This window comes from Excalfactoria chinensis, chromosome 1 (genome assembly GCF_039878825.1).
Source record: "Excalfactoria chinensis isolate bCotChi1 chromosome 1, bCotChi1.hap2, whole genome shotgun sequence".
Lineage (NCBI taxonomy): Eukaryota > Metazoa > Chordata > Aves > Galliformes > Phasianidae > Excalfactoria > Excalfactoria chinensis.
Window position 1 is genome coordinate 65,183,425 of NC_092825.1, and position 17,904 is coordinate 65,201,328.

The following is a 17,904-nucleotide window of genomic DNA, read 5'->3' on the forward strand; positions in this document are numbered from 1 at the left end:
TAGTTTAAGATCATTGCACTAGCAGCTGACCAGGCTGATGCCTCCTGCAGCAGGAACATGCAGTCCAACCTTTACACATATGGAAACTGGATTTTGTACATTTGCGTATCTTGTTTGTAGTTCCAGCCGTGCCTGGTGTGGTGCACCAATTGCCCAGGCCTCTCTGAGGTAACCCAGCTGCAGGTGGCAGCAGCAGCAGCAGCTCAAGCTGCTTATTTCTTCTCAGAAAGAGTGGTCAGAAATTGGAAGAGGCTGCTCAGGGAGGTGGTGAAGGTGTTCCAGAAGCGTGCAGATGGAGCTCTGAGGGACACGGTGAGTGGGCGTGCTGGGGATGGGCCGATGGTTGGACTGGATGATCTTAGAGGTCTTTTAGTATTCTGTCTGAGTGGTTAAAAGAAAGAAATAGGTTAATTAATTCATCTCCAGGTAACACCCAGTGCCAATGGGAGTGGCTTCTTTGTAGTAGTAGTCCTAGAAATGAGAAGGAGCAAGATAAGATCAGGCTAGAATGAGATGGGATGGGTGAAAGCAGGTGAGTTCAGTAGGTGTGAAAGCGGTGGGGCCTGCTGGGCTGGTCCCTGCTCGGGGAGCTGCAGGGGAAACGCACCCTGTAGTGCCGCCTGCCAGCGCTGCCAGGCTCTGCTGGGCACAGCATCCATTGGCAGCTCTGTTCAGCCCACCTAGGGGGTCTGACAGTGCTCAGTGACCACAGGACCTTCACTGAGGAAGGGACTTCCCCGAGGTTACCTGCAGGAGGAAATGACCTCCTGCACAGAGCGTGAGCCAAAAAGCTTCACATGGAGACAGCTGGGGGAACACGGCTGAAACTCACTGTCTGTAGTCTTCAGCCAAGACATGGTGCCTGCATCTCAGAGGCTGGAGCACTAGCTCAGCTTCAGATCCTCATAGCAAAGTCCATCTGCTGATCAAGGTCTTCCTGGTCAACTTCATCAGCTTCTGTGTGGAGAAGGGAGTGGAAGAATCATCATGACCAGTAAAACAACCATGTAGCAGCCTGTGCTCTTTGGAGTGGACCAGCTCCAAGCTCTGCTGGGTGCTGACAAGTGCACCGAGCTGCAACTGAGTGCAGGTCCTGCAGCTGGCAGAGCTCTGCCAGAGCAGGATGGCTCCATGGGTGCACTGGGGACCACCCAGAGGCTGTGCTGGTGGGCAGACGCTGCTGGAGCTGGTGGGAGAGTCCAGCTGTTCTGCTGTCCGGTGGGATGGGACTGTGAGGGCTTGTTTGCCGTGTCTGGCACACCAGGAAGCCTGAGGACCAAGTCCTGCTGGATAGCATGCCCAAGGAAGAGCAGACACACTGTCTCTTGGTCAGGAACGTGCTGAAGCCATTTGCTACTAGCACTGACAGCCTCCTGCCCACAGAGAGGTGCTGGAGAGCTGCCTTGGTGCAACAAGCAGGAGGTGGGCAATGTGTCCATAAATCTCTTGTCAACTTCGTGCTGCCAGCAGGGTATCTGCAGGCCCTCACCAAAGGCTGTGGGCTGAGCTCGGCCTCGGTGAGCTTTATGCCCACCATCACCCCACCCCTACTTCTCACCTTCCCCCTCCACCCATTGCACTGCCTTGTACTGTGCGGCAGCCAATCTGACTCAGTCTGCCCAGGTTTGAAAACAACAGCACACTGTTCTAAAACACAATCTGCCAGAAGAAGTGTTTATAGAAGGTGTGGAGCCATCCCAGGACATTTTGTTCACCAACCATGGAGCGGTGGCTGAGGCGGTGAAGGCTTTATCGCACGCTGCCTTCAGGAGGAGTTAGTTATTAGGCTTGGCTCGGCCTTTGCGTGCTGTGCATATAGAAAAGGCAGGCTGGCTTCTTTTGGTTTTTTAATAGTATGTTGAGTCTGTAATAGAGAGAATGTGCTGTGACAGCTGTCAGAGCAGTGGTGTGAGTAGAGGACAATGCAAGGGACTCAGAATGATGTTCTGGAGGAATGGAGCTGGTTCTCCTAATGGAGAACTCCCTGTCCCGAGATGATAGATAGAAATGAGCCAAATGAGAACCCTATCATCTGCCCACAGGAAGACAACCAGCACCAGGCTGATGCTGGGACTGGAGCTGTGACCCCGTGCTGGGCTGTGCTATAAACCCTATTCCTGCTGGTGGCAAAAACCAGCTGCAGTTGTTAAAGAAGACATGGAAAAATGAATCCATGGGGAAGGGGAGCTGGCATCCAGGGCAGCCTTTGTCTCTCAGTGCAGCAGACAAGGAAGGGCTCCTGACCGCCCTGGCAGCAAGCAAAAGTCTGGAAGAGGCAAGAATGTTTTGCTTTGTTTTTGGTATCTTAGCAGCTCATTGCGCTTATGTAGTGATTTACTTGACTGCCCTCAGGTTATAGCTGACAGCATTGCAAGTTGCACAAGCGTAGTAGCTTTCTTCCAGCTGCTGTTAACCAGTGAAGGGAAGAGCTCCACAGGTTTCAGGCTGGCAAAGCCACAGTGTTTTTAGGCCACATGTAGGGACTGCTGTGTACATTAAGAGTTCAGCGCTATCACCATCTTGTGTGGAGGGAAGGGCACATCACAGCAGGAGGTGGGCAGCCCCTGCTGCCATTGCTTAGTTAGCTTCATCAGGTAGTGCTTCTCACCCAAAGAAGAGCAGCAAACCTCACCTCAGCCCATTACTGAAGAAACACCACGCACTCAATGGCTGCAAGAAGGGCCCTTTGGTGCTTATTTCCAGTATTCCAAGTAATGTGAGAATGTTCTACCCTAATCTCCATCACAGGTAGGAACTGGCTGACACCCACCTCACTACAACTGCAAGACAGACGGATGGATGGGCTCCGAGAATCAAAAACGATGCAAAACCAGCTTTTATTACTTGTTTAAATGCCACAGTACAGGACCATCAAGCAAAAGGGATCGAGGCACCATTCTTTCTCCCATCAGATTATATAAAAATCTCCCTTTTAAGGCAAGGAAGATGTACAAAATAAAGGCAAACGGAACAGATTTTGGTGACAGACAGAAAACAGCGGTAGTTTAACCCTTGACTCAGCATTTTGCAGCAAACTCCGACCCAAACAGCCGGGTAAACATCAGAGGAGGGGGGGTTAAGTATTGTTAAGTGCTCTGCAGTTACAGCTTGTCTCTTATGAAGCAGAAGGTGTCAGGACAGGTAACACTCAACAGAGGCACCCGCAGGATCATTTATTTCTTGCAGAGATGTGGAAAAAAACCCCAGTAATTAGAAAACAGAGTCAGTTACACAATGAGTGTTGGTGCGTTACCAGCCAGTTATTTTTGACACGAACGCTTCATTAAATACAGTCACGAAAAGAAAAACCTGTTTACTCCACAGTGATGTAAACCAGCAGCACAACAATTCCCAGTTCTGCTTTTTGCCTCACAAAAAAAACAAGGGGGGGTGGGGGGGGTGGACTGACCTCAGGAGCACAATATTAAAATGAGTTTCAGAAACACATCAAATATTCAAGATTTCAGAGGCGTCTCTTTAATCAAATGAACTTGGCAGTATTATTCTCTGCATGTTCCTCACATTAACTGCAGTATCTTTCTTCTCCTTTTAGTTGATGCTGAGAATTCAGCTTTTAAGTGCACAGCACACAGCTGCTGTATGGGCAATAAAAGCAAGCAAGGCAAGGCAAGTACTGCCCAGACCTTTACATAAGTGACACGTAGCACACCAATACCTGCAGCTAACTGTCATCCACGTGCCTTCAGGTGTGGTACTGCCGGGCATGGTTTAGTGGGGAAATAGTGTGGGGAGGTGGATGGTTGGACTGGGGGATGTTGGAGGTCCTTTTCCAACTTTGATGCTTCTATGACTTCACCCACCAGCCGCCATCCCTCCCCTCACTGCGCTTTCACCACCAGACCATGACTCCGCCTCCTGGGCTCCTTGCAGGACAGCCCCAACCTCAGTGTGTGCGGATGCAGAAGGACGGCACGCAGGAGGCATGAAGTTTTACTAAAGGTTAAGAGAAAGGCTGCTGTAAAAATCATGTTAAAAAACAAGTTGAAGCTATAATAAACAGCACGCAAGAGTTTTAGATTCAGAGATACATTGAATCTGCTGTCAGCTGGGTGGCTTAAGGCTGTTCCCATGCTATCCTTCCTTCTTTGGAGCTCTGCCACAGCAAGGTGTGCGGGCGCATCCCATCTGCCAGCACCCAGAGCCGAGCTGGGCCACCCAATGAAGCCCAGCCTGGCTTACCCAGCTCTGGGAAACAAGGAATGAAAACCAGATCCAGTTTTCACCCAGCACTGTTTCACTGCACAGAACAATTACTTTCCCACTCCTATGGCACTATCTGTTATTTAAAAGCAAATACACAAGTCAGTATTTTTTTCAGTATTCAGCACTCATACAAGGCAAAGACTTCCAGGACAGTGAGTAAAGCTCCTGCTGTCAAGTTTCTTTCACTGCCCAGGGCTGTGAGCAGCTGGAAAAGTGTTCCCACGTAAAAAAGGCTATTCCAAAATACACGGGAAACAAATTTGATATAGCTGTCTACCCCTCCGTTTTAACAAGGTGACTTACTTCAACAACTTCAGTCGTATACGGTTAATTGTCATCCTTCAAATGAACACCCACAAGCTCCTGATGGTGCAAAGATTATGCAGACCAGGAAAACGCTCCTGGCCCTCACACACTAACAGCTCGGTAAAGTTTGATATAAACAGGGTGAATGATCCAGCTCATTCTATATACTTCATACTCCACACCAAATAAAATACAGGGTATGCACAGTGTTAGGAAGTGGGATATTACTGCCGTTTGATCACAGTGCTAAGAAGAGTGTAAATGAGTATTTGCTGCCCTAAGAAGCCGTACTTCCCTGCCTCGAGATGGAATAGAACCTTTCTACAGGACAGACGTGGCAAGTACAATACAGCTGAGAACTGCGCAGCGCTGTGTCTCTGCCAGAAGGCTGCTTCTGCGTAACCTACAGTACGGTTATGATATAGTTAAGCTTAAGTGTCTAACTTGCCAGTGATTCAGATAAGAATGAAGTATTTTCAATGTAAATGTAGCTTCCCAGCACTGTGCATCAGCCCTCTCTAACTTTGTCTTGTTCCCCGTTCACTGTTTTTCCTTCCGTTCCTCACAAGACCAATGAAGTATCAGCCTTCATTAGAAGGAGAACCTCATGTCCTTGGCATAGCCCAGTTTGTCCAGGTTGGGAATGCATGCATACTGGATCATGGGAGGAGGTCCGCACATGAGGATCAGAACATCACTCTGAGGGGGGGGCAGGTGGTCTCTGATCATATCTTGGTTCACAAACCCTTGGCTGTAATCCCAATCTGTTGGGGAAAAAAAACAAACAAAAACCAAGAACAAAAAAGAAAGAAATTAGGGAGAGGCAAAGAAACAGCGGTCACTTCATTACCAACTGTGTGCCTTTGTATTTTGTAGTAAAACTGCAGCCTGTAGCATTAGCGTTCTCAACGTGCTCCTGCTAAAAGGAAAACGAGCCCCTCGTGCTTTAGATATGGGACTGATGTGTGGAGAAAACAAAAGCAAACTTTTAAGAAAGCGTTCTAAAAGCTCCAAGGAAACGTCAAGCAAAGCTGTGAAAAGAATGTGAATCTTCTGAGCTCCAGCAGTGTGAAACAGCAACATCCACCCTCCTTAATACACTGCTATCCAAGCTGCCTTAGAAATGCAAGGAGAAAGAAAGCGACACGGCAGCACCAGACTCCAGGGATGGTTAAGACCCTCCCCACCATCCTGTGTGTCACAGCTCGGCCTGGTTTCCGTGACCAATAATACACCTTCCACAGTGTCGGGGTCACAAGGTAAGTGAAAGCACGTGGCTCTTCCCTCTCTGCTCCAAGCTCCCAGTGAATGAAGTGTGACTCTCATCTGACATGGGTGGGCACGACATAGAGGGAGAAAGGAAGGTCACCTTGGATCACGGTAGATAATGGTTGTACTCAGGTGTAGTCATGAGATGAACATAACACTATCGTTCCTCTCAGGTGAGCTTCATAGATTTGGAACCACTGCCAGATAACATCTAGATCTTCTGTGCATCACTGTGCAAAGAATCAAGCTGCTGGATGCATTCAGTGCAGCATGAACACGACACATCAAGAAACAAAGGAGCTCAGAAATACACACAGTGCAGCATTCCTCATGTCATACATAGGCATTAGTACCCGTAACTTAAGCTTCAGTACAGACAGCGTGACAGATCTTACTTTCAGGCGCTTTATCCAGTGTATACCAGCACTTGAAACGACTGGGGTGCTGAACCTGGATCTCCTCCAGCTCTGAACGTTGCAGGATGTCCTTCTCAGTCTGTAGGGTAAGGGAAACAGTGGTTATGGCTCTGTATTTGAATTCAGCCTTCAGATGGCCATTACAGCTCTGTGTAGTTTTGTGAGATGGAACAGACCATTTAACTCTGTTTTAAAGACTGAAGAGAGCCTGGAAACACAAGTTATTTCCATGATGATCCCATCGCAGAACTTCCCCAGGTTCCAGCCCCATAATTCCTTCCTTCTAAACAGTAACACAAAGCAACACCTGGATCGAAACACAGAGCCTTCGCTCATTACGGAACCAGGGGTAGCACTGTAAGAGTGAACCCTTCCTTTAACACCCACATTACAAAAGCAACGTTCATGAAAAAGGACTAACCACGGCTACGTGTGTATTTTCCTACCCCCCACACTTGGCCTTTCAATCAGGAAATAAAAAGGCCAGTTTTTCACCTCTGCCACTTTAAACCTCGTTAGCACTGCCATATGGAGATGCTCTGTTTTTAAACAAGATGTGGAACAACAAACAACCAAGGAGGTACTGAGTTCTCATTGGAACAACAAAGGCGGTGCAAGTTCTGCTTCTCTCTAATGGAACACCATCGAAGGCCAAAAAAAAACCTGATTCCCATAAAAGTGGCCACAGTTTGGGAAGGAGGGAAAGGGCAGAGACTAAAACTAGCGTCCTCCTCCACAGCCTTAATAATTTGGCACGGAGGACACGGTGATGTCCGGGGCTGTGGGGGTGACGAGGAATGTGCCAACGCCTACTGCCAGGAAGGTTCCTATTTCTGGACCTGCAACTGCATGGCTTCTAGAAGGGCTGTAACTGGGTCTGACCGGCTCCAAGTGGGCTGCTGTGAGCCCAGTACATTGTCATCTCTAATCCAACACAGCTCCTTCAGCAGGGTCAAAATAGAAGATTAGCAAAACATGTGTAAAAAATACTTTATAGTATTATAAATTACAAAAAGACACCCAGGCTAGTCTGTAGGTTTTCATGACAGTCCATCTGCTTTATATTTGTGCAGTGCCTGGGTACAGAGACCCCTTAAAGCCAACAACTGATGTTTATGCAGCCTGTTGTTAACACACAGGCTACTGTTTCTCACAAAAAAACAAACCCAAACTCCTCCTCACAAGAAGCAATAGGCTTTCTAGGCTGCTAGAACAGCTCAAGTTCTGTGTTAGTCACTCTGAATTAACTCACAGCAAATCCTGACCCTCCACCAGCCCAGAAACCTACTGCATTTTGTGACAGCTTCAAGCACTCAGCAGAGATCAAATGCTGCAGCTGCATCACCCAGCGCCAGAGGGCACTCCTAGGGCACCTAGGGAGTTATTACTGTAATAAAGCACCAAAATAGGGCAGTCGTTGGCACTTGGATCATTGCTTCTGGGTAGAGAAAAAACTTGTTCTGTAATACAGATAGAGTCCACAGGAAACGGGACATGCCGAATACCAGGGGAGAGAGGAACAAAGAAGGAAAGCCTGAAGAAGTTAAAAAACACAGGCAGGAAAAGAACTCTCATAATCCAGGAGCAGATATTCACAAGGAGGGAGTTTCAAAAACAAAAAGATGAGCACCAGAAGAACATTGGGCAAAGGAGGGGTGTGTAGTTCAGCTGTACGCCACCACTTGGGCTGCATGGCCAGCAAAGAAATCCCTCTATCACAAGAACATTACGTGTCAAAAGGATCTTCCCTTTTTCCAGCAGTGAAGTACGATACAGCTCAAGGAGTGAAAGAAACATATGAAGCGCTGAAGGAGGGAATAAAACTGAAAGGGCTGGGCAGAATCCCAGATCTACAGTCAAAGAAGCTGCTGGAGACCAGCTTTAATTTTAGCTCACATCAAGCATTCTCCAAAAGATTCCTCTGACAAAGCCTGCTCTGAAGGTGGGGAGATTCAATTGCTGAAGGAGACCAGAGTCCACCTCTTCCATGTTTTCACTAAGACAGCTCTGAAAGACTACCCAAAACGTTACCAACTTGCACAGATGAATCCGGAGTTTCAAAACATTCTGAATTAGAACAATAAGATACAGGACAGTGAGCACTAGCTGTGAGGATGGTAGCACTTCAGCAGCAATGTTCAAAGAAGTTATTCTAGTGCTTTATATAGGAAGCTTTCAGCATCACTGTTCACTTCTCCCCTCACAGCACGTATTGCCGCACAGTGCTTTCTCAGCAAGAACATTTGCTGAGTGGAGTTGTGTTTGTCAAACAACACTTTAGAAACAGAAATAAGGACAGAAATTACCTGATTAGCAAACAGCAGCTGGCAAACCGTGCAGTCATCCTTGTCTTTCATGATTGCTCGGATGATCTGCAGCATAGGTGTTATCCCTGAAAGAGAAGTGCTGGTAAGTGATGGGAGAAAGTGAAGAAGCAAGTGGAAATGGGCAGGTGAGAGAAAGTATCAACAACATCGAGCAGGTGTCAAAGATGAATCTTTACACACACGTACCAGTCCCGCCTGCGATCATCCCCACATACTTCACTTTCTTAGTAACCGGTTCGGCTTTCTTCTCAGGTCGAATAGCAAACTCACCTGGAAGACAGAGAGGTGGAAAACAATGAAGACAGCAGGAAGCAGAGCCTATGGGCCCTTCCCAGCACATTTTCATTAAGTGACTTTGTAAAACAGGGGCAGAAAACAGACAAAGGAAGACGTCACAAAGGAAAACAAAATGCCTGGCAGTCTTTCAGGATCATGGCATCAGACACTGATACGGGTTATTAGTCCTGATTCTGTGAGTACAGCACAAAGCTGTTACTTGTTGTATTTCTACTTGCTTAAATCCTACAACTCCAGTGATGTTCAGATGCCCAAATTCTGTATCGTTTGCTCTGGATCAATTGTATTTTCTGAGTCAGCTTTGCCTTTTCCTTTGTAGACAAGCAGGCCACTTGGTCCTCTGAAGTCAATGGTATCCCCTATTTTCAGGCTGTCTAAGTACTGAGACATCTTCCCTCCGTCAGGAAATTTCGGATGGACACCTTTCATGTAAACCTATTAAAAAACAACAATGAAATAATTAATCTCACAGCTCAAAGATGAGTGTGTGTCCTTTTCTCTGCCATTCAAATATTCACGTACTCATATTCCTCATTCATAGGACACAGTTACTACATAAAGGAATACTATCCAGACAGAGTTGACTGACAACAAGAAAGAAGCACATTACTTGTTACAATGGAAGTCCATGAGAGCATGGAGCAGAACAGAACCTGGCCCACCAGGCTTTGCAGTGTGCTGCAGATGTACAGGTGGATTCAGACATTGCCCAGGCTGTACAACAGCAGGACATTCTCACCTTGATAACAAGATCCACGAAGCCCTTGTCATCATCACTGGAAATCGGAGTGTAAGGTCTAACAACCAGCGCCCCATCGATCCGCGCAGACAGGTAGATATGCTGCCCTGTACGTGGGGAGGAAGAAAAGCAGTTTGCTTCCAAGGGATTCTTCTTTCAGTGACATATCAGGAGGACAGTTACTGCATGTGCCATCTTAAAGCTCTACCAGCTACCTTGCTTTGGGGTACCACTCTTTCCTTTCTCCTTTTCCTGACCTCGTAACGCCTTACCAGAACTATTCTATTCCACTGCTAACTTTATGTGTCTATATGTCTGTTTTGGCATTTTTGCTCACCGCTATTTCCCCAGAGCCCTAACTGAAGGTAAGATCTTGCAAGTCGTGTGATCTTCCTCCATCGTGTCCAATGGACACAGGAAACTTTTTAACACGTTAGTTATAAACAGTTCAGTTACAGCAGAGTTACAACCATTCTCACCTGGACTACATTTTACTCCAGCCTACCGGAGGCCTTCCAGCAGCCATCAATAATGCTGCCTAGGCATAAAGCACACTTCTAACTCTGCCATTTCTCCAGTTTATAACCTGAAAGTAGCAATCACATTTCAATCTCTCACACATTAGCTGAACTCTTTTCTCAATGCCTGTGTTTTAATGTGCAAAGGAAAATCACTCTAGAATTTAAGTCCTCGGAAAGGCTTTCCAATACCCTTACAAGACACAGGTGAACAACACTCAGGGGAAATTTTTCCTTATTTTAACACCATAAAGCCCACAGAATGGCTGTTTATGAGGGTGGACAGCGATAGGACAAGGGGGAATGGTCTTAAACTGAGACAGGGAGGTTTAAGTTAGATACTAGGAGGAAGTTTTTCATACAGAGGGTGGTGACGCACTAGAACAGGTTGCCCAAGGAGGCTGTGGATGCCCCATCCCTGGAGGCATTCAAGGCCAGGCTGGATGGGGCTTTGAGCAACCTGGCCTAGAGGGAGGTGTCCCTGCCTATAGCAGGGGCTTGGAACTAGGTGGTTTTAAATGTCCCTTCCAGCCCAAACCATTCTATGATGATTCTATGACAGGGCTATTGTGCTTCTCTCTGAGGGAAAACATACTTCATGCCCTTATTCATTTTCCTGCTTTTCCTCCTCACAGCTGGGCAGCTGCTGGGGAGCCTCCATATGAAGCCACACAGAACACAACTTTCCATGAGCGAGCTGTGTTTTTTCCTGTACCACCCTAGCTGGCCGGTAAAAGCTAAAAGCTGGTGTTGGACTAAACATGCACAGTGCATTCCACAGTCTGTCCCACAGCTGCCACACCCATTACTCCCAGCTGCTTCACATCCCACATCTCATGCAATCAGGCACCCCTGACCCATAGACCATCCAAGAGGCATCTACAGCCAAAGTCCTTATTCAACACAAGTCACAGTGAAACACTCTTTCCATAAGCAGTGAGAAACAACAGCACTAAGCTAGTATGGAAGGCAATATGCCACATGGCAAGGCCTCAGGAAACATCTACTCCATGGTGATTAACAAGTTCCATGTGACTCAGAGCTTAGCAGACTAGCTGGTGAACTGCATGCCTTAGCTGGGAAGCAGCCGGGAACGTTGCCTCGAGGGATGGATGGGATCACAGACAGCGAGTGCCATGGGACTAACACGCACTGGAAAGTCAAGAATAGAAAAATACAAAGACCGACTCTTCTTTCTTCTACCGTCTTCCCAGCAAGAAGCAGGATGTACACTCTCGGTAAGAACGCTGGCTTTCAGGCACTGCACATGACTCACAGCACTGGGACAGTTTTGCAAAGCTCTAGCAGACCCAGCCACACAGGCAGCATTTGAAATTCAGCAGTTCAAAATGCAAGAGAAGATCCCCCACGAGATCTTTTACAGTACAACTAACGTGGCTCTGAGTCTCAGGAAGGAAAGACGGAACATACCTATTGGCAGACCCAGAACGTGATCCACAGAAGGGAGAGCAAACCGAAATCTCCTCGTGTCGTGGCTTACTTCCTGAAAAACAAAAAGAACCATCAGCTGCAATGCTGGGATTTTGATGGCCACTTCTCCTGTAAAATCACTGCACTGGCCTGCTGAGGGATTAACTATCTGGGGGACAGAACTGAACAAACTCTTCAGTCAAATTCTTGTTAAAAAGCTAACCACTATTCCAGATCTCATTGAACACAGAGGAATTCAACAGCAACTGCCCCATTCAAGATAGGCTGAAGGTACCAGAACATGACTATTCTGGTGCATCACAGCAGACAACTGTGAGAAACACTCAGAAAGCCATAGCACGCCCATGCCTATGCCTCATGCCTGATGCAAGGCCAGGACTCCGAGCACACTGCTCAGCAAGGTCTTTGACCAAGGCTACATCAGCAGCAGCCCTGAAGCCATTTGCAGCACAGGGACACCTCCCTGCATTCCCAATGTCATTACCCAGCACTGTCCTCAGTACCTAGAATCAAGCCCCCGGCCTTCCAGCTGCCAGCACATTTCTGTCTCAAGCTGCAGGTGCCAAGGACTTCTCCAGGCTCACATCTGAAAACGCAAAGGTGGTGAACAGTTTTTTTGCAGGCTGGTGCTTAACTGTGTGATGCCAGCTTCTCTTAGTGCCAAATGGCACTCGGGGGGGATTCTTACATTACCGGGACAAACACCAACCTTTCAGCTGGTGCCTAAGGGCAGCTGACAGGTGGGGAAAGAAATGAGTCTGTTTCCAACTGCTCAGCAAACTGATATGTTTGGCTTCCAGCTTTAACACAAAGATCTAGGCTGCACTAATAGATGCACAGACTTCACATAATGCATCTTCCGGGCCAGTGCTTTTTGAACATCATTACTGCAGATACCTGCAACCTATTTCTTCCTATGGAACCTTCCAGAACACACTCGTAGTGCTGTAGGGCAGCCCGTACATAAAGCTGGCATTTCCAGCAATCGCAGGACCATTTTTGTTATTAGTAAAATCTAATTGTTCTTTGCATTTCTCTTGCCAGCCACACTTCTTGTTCCCCTGCTTGAGTTGCAAAGCCCACAAGAAAAACTTCCTGCAAGGCCATATTCTCAGCTGTACCATCAGAACACCTCCGTCTAAGAAGGAGGAGCATACAGCCCCCAGCTGATCTCGGAACAAAAAGGAGTTCATTTGTTCGTTGTTTTGTTTTAAACACAAATCATTTAGATGCCACGTTGGTGGACTCACTGAAAGCTTCATAGTTACAAAAAGGGAAGGATGAATACCAACATGGCAATGGAAATAGTGAGCACTTCTAAGACAGAAGGGTCTCTGGTTGGGCTGCATGAGCTGCCAGGGTAACTCTCCAAGGAAGAAAATCCCCTTCCTGATCTTGAGTAGGTTCCACATCCACACTGAGTGCCACTGCTCCTTTCCCAACCTTAAGACCTTTAAGACCTTTTAAGACATTAAAAGGTCTCTGCGTGATGACAGGTACGTTCCAATTAAAGTTCTCCACTCTTTTAATGGTTTATAAGCTACCAAGTTAATCTCACTGACTACACTACCACGGGCAGCAACATTTGAGCTGGTTATAGCAGAGCTGTTCCTTCCGCAAAACATAACAACAGACTGAGAAAAATCAGCATTTAGGAAAGAAAAATAAAAGTCAGTTATTTCCAGGTACAAACAGATGCAGCAGAAACCTGCCAGCAGTTTGATTCTCAGCAGCAAACGCAGTGCCTCGAGCTTCCACTCCTTTCTGCTGCTGGGCAGCCTGTACTTGCCACCATGTGCTATACAGCTTGTGAAAAAACAGGGAGGATATAATAACAGCGTTGCCGCAGCATGGGAAATAAATGCTGCACGGCAACCCTGCCCAAGCCACGGGGGAGCTTTCACTTCCCAACAAACCAAAGACTCAGAACCAAATGACTGCTTTCTTTGACAGAAAGAACGAAAGCCAAGCTCTCAGTGCACTCCGCATACCTCGAGGAAAGCTCTGTTCTAGTCCAAAGTCCCCTTCAAAATCTTCTGATAACTTCTTGACTAGCTCATTGACTTAAGACAAGTCAACACTACAAATACCTTCAGGTATGACTACACACTGGAAAGCCAAGACTTCTGACTCATACATCTGACAACCAGCTTATCCAAGCTGAAAGCTGGACTTGTAACCATCTGGGCTCTGTTTCCCCACGAGGAGTTACCAACTTCTGGCAGCAAGATCTGGTAATATAGAAATCCCTCCTGATGTACTCTATGACATGAGGCTCACTTGACAGAAACTATGAGTACGGTCATTTCCAAAGCATCACTCACCACCCTAAGTTGGCTTAAAAGAATGTATGCCTGGGAACTCAGGCAAGGAGCACGTATAAATAAGTTCTTTGTTTAAAGTACAGATATTTGCATGACTTTACCAGAAACAAAGCTCAGCAGCCTTCCAAAGATCTACTGTTCCCAAGCAAGCCCTGCTGCTACACTGCCCAAGATGTAGGCAGCTGCCAGCATCTCACAGCATCCACAGAGAAGTCCTGTTCAGCACTGCATGTGCACGTACATACCTCTTTATCAATCAGCCTCAATGCATACTTCACTTCAGGATCCTTCAGAGTGATTGCAGGACGGGGAGTCCCAAAAAGCCTCCGGATGGTGCTGTAGATGAGCCATAATGGGTATGTCACAACCCAACCCAGCTGCGGAACAAACAGAGAGAGCATTAGACACACGCCTTCCTCAGCTGCACGTGCAGACAGGTGTCAGGCCAGCTGCAGGGCAGAGAGCTCCCTGTGACAGCAGCTCATTCCTCAAGCTGGCACTGGGGATCCCCTGCCTGCCAGCATCAGTGCTCCTTCTGATTCATGGAAGAGGGTGAAGTCTCCACTTTCATTTTGCTTTTAAAGGACCCGAGCAGCGTTTTGGAATCACACCGCTGTCAGCCTGACAGGCTTCAGGAGGCTGCAAGCTGTTCTATGTGATTGCCAAAGTTGTGGCAAGTGTCCAGTTAAGACAGCTATAAACTCTCTCCTCCTAAAACGCTGCTGTAGCTATCAGCAGCTGGTATGAAAGCATGCCATGCACAACACATTTTTCCACTTTTACTGCAAAAATTGTGTTTCAAGAAGCTGAAGTTCACTATTAGTTTCTGCAGACCTGTGAGATCACTGAGGCTCTAAGAAGGATTTTAGTTACTCAGTCACAGAACAGACAGATGGGGAGTGACAGAGCAGCAAATAACTCCTTCTGGCAACCGCAACAGTGAGGCCTAGTGGAGACAGTAAGCTGAATGTGGGAGAGATGCCGCTGCAAACAAGACAATAATGCATTCAAATAAATTAGTTTCATTTGAACACGTGGCTATCCGAAATGAACAAAGAGCAGCTGTGGTTTAACAAATGAAAACGGGAATTAAAAACGCTTGGGCCCGGTCCCAATACCAGGGCCAGTGTGTAACAGGGGACAAGGGAGAGCTGTCTCAGAAGTCAGTTTCTCCACCTGTGTGCTGGAACAAGTTTCCTCCTATCTCTGTCAATAGTTTCTGGGCTGTCAGACGGCAGGTGTGAACTACCACAGCTGCTCAGAGAGACAAGAAAGCCGCTCCTTCCTCGTAAGCATCACCTTCGGAAGCAGGTCACCACGGCACCCTCAGTTCAGGCAGCATAAAGCTGAACTCTGACAGATAACCGCAGACAGCCGTTTGTCACCCAGCGGTGTAGCGGGACAGGCTGAAGAACTTAAATAACTATCAGCTGAGGGGCGGCACAAAGACGGCAACGAAGGGCTGGGGAGCTACAACAAGCTGTGCCTGCCATCCACAGCGCTCTCACAGCTATAAAAGCGCTGGGCGTGCTTCAGCCACAAGGCACGCAGCAACCGGAGCCCCCCCGTGGGCCAGCAGCGCCAGGCCGGGAGGCGCTCAGCGGAGTGCTGGTGACTCACAGCTGCTAACACGGGATAAGCAACAGAAAAGGCATTTTTATTAATGGAAGCAGGGCGAGGGGGGCGGAACAAAGGCGGCCACGGCAGAAGACACAACCGGGGCTGGCAGCTGCTCCCCGAGCACGGGCGGGGCGGCAGCGGGATGGGTGCCCCACCCCTCACACGGCCACCCGCTACGGGGCCAGGCCGCGCTCTCCCCCCTACCTCACCCCCTCGGCGAGGCGCTGCCGGCCCCGCCCGGAGCGCAGCCCGCCGCCAGGCCGTACCGGAAACCCGCTCCGGAGAACCGTGAGGCGAAAGAGAAAACCCGAGCCCCCCCGCCCCGCAGCGCGGCCACCGCAACCCGGCTGCAGCGCCGGCACCGAGCGGGGCGAACGAGCCGCGTCCGCCGCCTCGCCGCCCCGCTCCCACACGCGCGGCTCCCGCGACGCCGCCACGGCACTCACCGTGCTGAGCTGCGCCCCCATCGCTGCCCTCCAGCCCGAGCGTGGGCCCCGCCCCGCCAATCAGCGCCCGGCCTCCCCGCCGCCCCGCCCCGCGGCGCTGCGCTCCGCCAATCCCCGCGGGCCACCAGGGGGCGCCGCAGCACCGCTATGGAAGCGGGCGGGCCGTCAGCCTGCGGGATGGGCGCGGCGGGGACCCGTCCGTAGCTCCGGGGCGGGGCGGGCAGCTGCGGCCTCCTGAGCTCCAGTCCGTGCTGTTCCCCACCGCACCGGATGGCGGGGACAGAGAGGCAAAACCGGGCTGGGGTGGGTGGAAATGGCAGGAAGAAAACCGGCCACATCCTCCGATCGTGCTTCTTGGTTTCCCTTGTGTTTATTTTCTGTGCCTCTCCTCACCAAAGAAGGAATACATCTAAGAATGATTTTGTTTCACCCTGTGAGTCTGTCCTTATCACTTCGTCATATATATGTATGTGGATGTATTTATAATGCTCTTTTGCCCATTATTAGCAAGATCATACAGTCATAGAATCACAGAATGGTTTGGGTTGGAAGGGACCTTAAAGCCTACCCAGTTCCAACCCCGTGCTGTGGGCAGGGCTGCCAACCAGCAGCTCAGGCTGCCCATTGCCCCATCCAACCTGGCCTCAAGCGCCTCCAGGGATGGAGCATCCATGGCTTCTCTGGGTAGTTGTGCCAGGGCCTCACTGCCCTCTGAGTGAAGAATTACACTTAATATCTAACCTAAATCTCCCATCTTTTAGCTTAAAACCATTCTCCTTGCCCTATCGCTACACTCCCTGTTTAGGAGTCCCTCTCCAGCTCTCTTGTAGGCCCACTGTAAGGACGATAATAGGGGAAAGCAAGTGGTATGCTCAGTAAACATCCAGTACCTTTGCTTCCTAAGCTACAGCTGAGTCCCAACGCCTTTTCAAGATACAGAGAGGATAGCTTACCTGTATCAGCATCACCATTCTTTATACTGCTATACATGAGCCTGAACATCCCTCACTCATACATCTACAGGGTCAGTGCCTGCACCTCACTCGGAGCAAGGCTGTTGAGATGGATGCGTTATTCTATGTGGTTGTCATGATTTTCTAGGCAGGAAGTTTATGCAGGTCCCTGGCATCTGATTTGGAGAATAGCAGTTGGAGGAACGTCTTTCTTCCTAGGCAGTGCATGAAGAACCTCAGAACACAAGCTCAGTTCTCAGCTTCTGATGTGGTGAAAAGTGCCCAGGTGCCAGGGTGCCCAACACAGCAAGACCATGAGTGGGTCCAGTCCTCACTATCTAGGCTAGATGGCTAACAGCCTGGCTCAGCTGTTTTTCATTTACACTGATGAGTACAAATTACTGACTGGTAAATAAGTAAATTTGGAAGCCTGTGCTCAACACCCCAGAAATTCTTTCATAAATATGTAAACAGGCCTTAATTGTTGAACCATTTGTATAAATAGGAGTCTAACATCAAAATGTTTTGGCTTCTGTATACATACAAATCTGTATGTATATGTATATACATCTATGGTGTGAAACCTAAAGCTATGTTTACAGGAATTCGTTACTACAAAGAAGAAAATGTAAAAAAAATATCAACCAAAACAAGCTTTAAGCCACCCAGAGCTTTAATTTAGCCACATAATGAATACCAGCTTCCCAGCACAGGCACTGGCAGGAGTGTTTGTGCACGTGGCACCTGTCCCTGCTTGCTTCCAGTGATGCATGAAAAGGGCCGCCTTTGCAAAACATTTCCTGTTTATAATGCCTCCTGGTGCTTACAAGGTCACAACTAACAATTTCAGCTGTTACACACAGCGGCACACCACTTCTTTAATCTCCACCTGCAACTTTTTTAATCCGTGTTTCATTACCAGCTTTCCTTCTGTTGTCATGTAACAACCGTATGCAGCACATATAACAACCAGCAGCACTAGAGTTGCTTGTCCACCTCAGATAAGTCTCTCA

The 17,904-nt window shown here is 48.4% G+C and overlaps 2 protein-coding genes across 2 annotated transcripts; one reads left to right on the plus strand and one right to left on the minus strand.

The window, feature by feature from the left end:
* Positions 1 to 513: 513 nt before the first annotated feature.
* On the plus strand, positions 514 to 3,947 carry REP15 (RAB15 effector protein). Its single transcript, XM_072332381.1, is given in 6 exon segments — positions 514 to 532; positions 842 to 896; positions 898 to 980; positions 983 to 1,264; positions 1,267 to 1,517; positions 3,861 to 3,947. Coding segments are annotated over 6 exon segments (777 nt in total).
* On the minus strand, positions 2,819 to 16,025 carry CYB5R3 (cytochrome b5 reductase 3). The gene is made up of 9 exons (XM_072333961.1): positions 15,939 to 16,025; positions 14,118 to 14,249; positions 11,528 to 11,600; positions 9,579 to 9,685; positions 9,145 to 9,274; positions 8,729 to 8,812; positions 8,522 to 8,607; positions 6,195 to 6,294; positions 2,819 to 5,294 (listed from the first exon to the last, which is right to left on the minus strand). Exons 1-9 carry the CDS (start codon positions 15,957 to 15,959, stop codon positions 5,122 to 5,124), a joined length of 906 nt encoding a protein of 301 aa, XP_072190062.1. The 5' UTR covers positions 15,960 to 16,025; the 3' UTR covers positions 2,819 to 5,121.
* Positions 16,026 to 17,904: the final 1,879 nt, after the last annotated feature.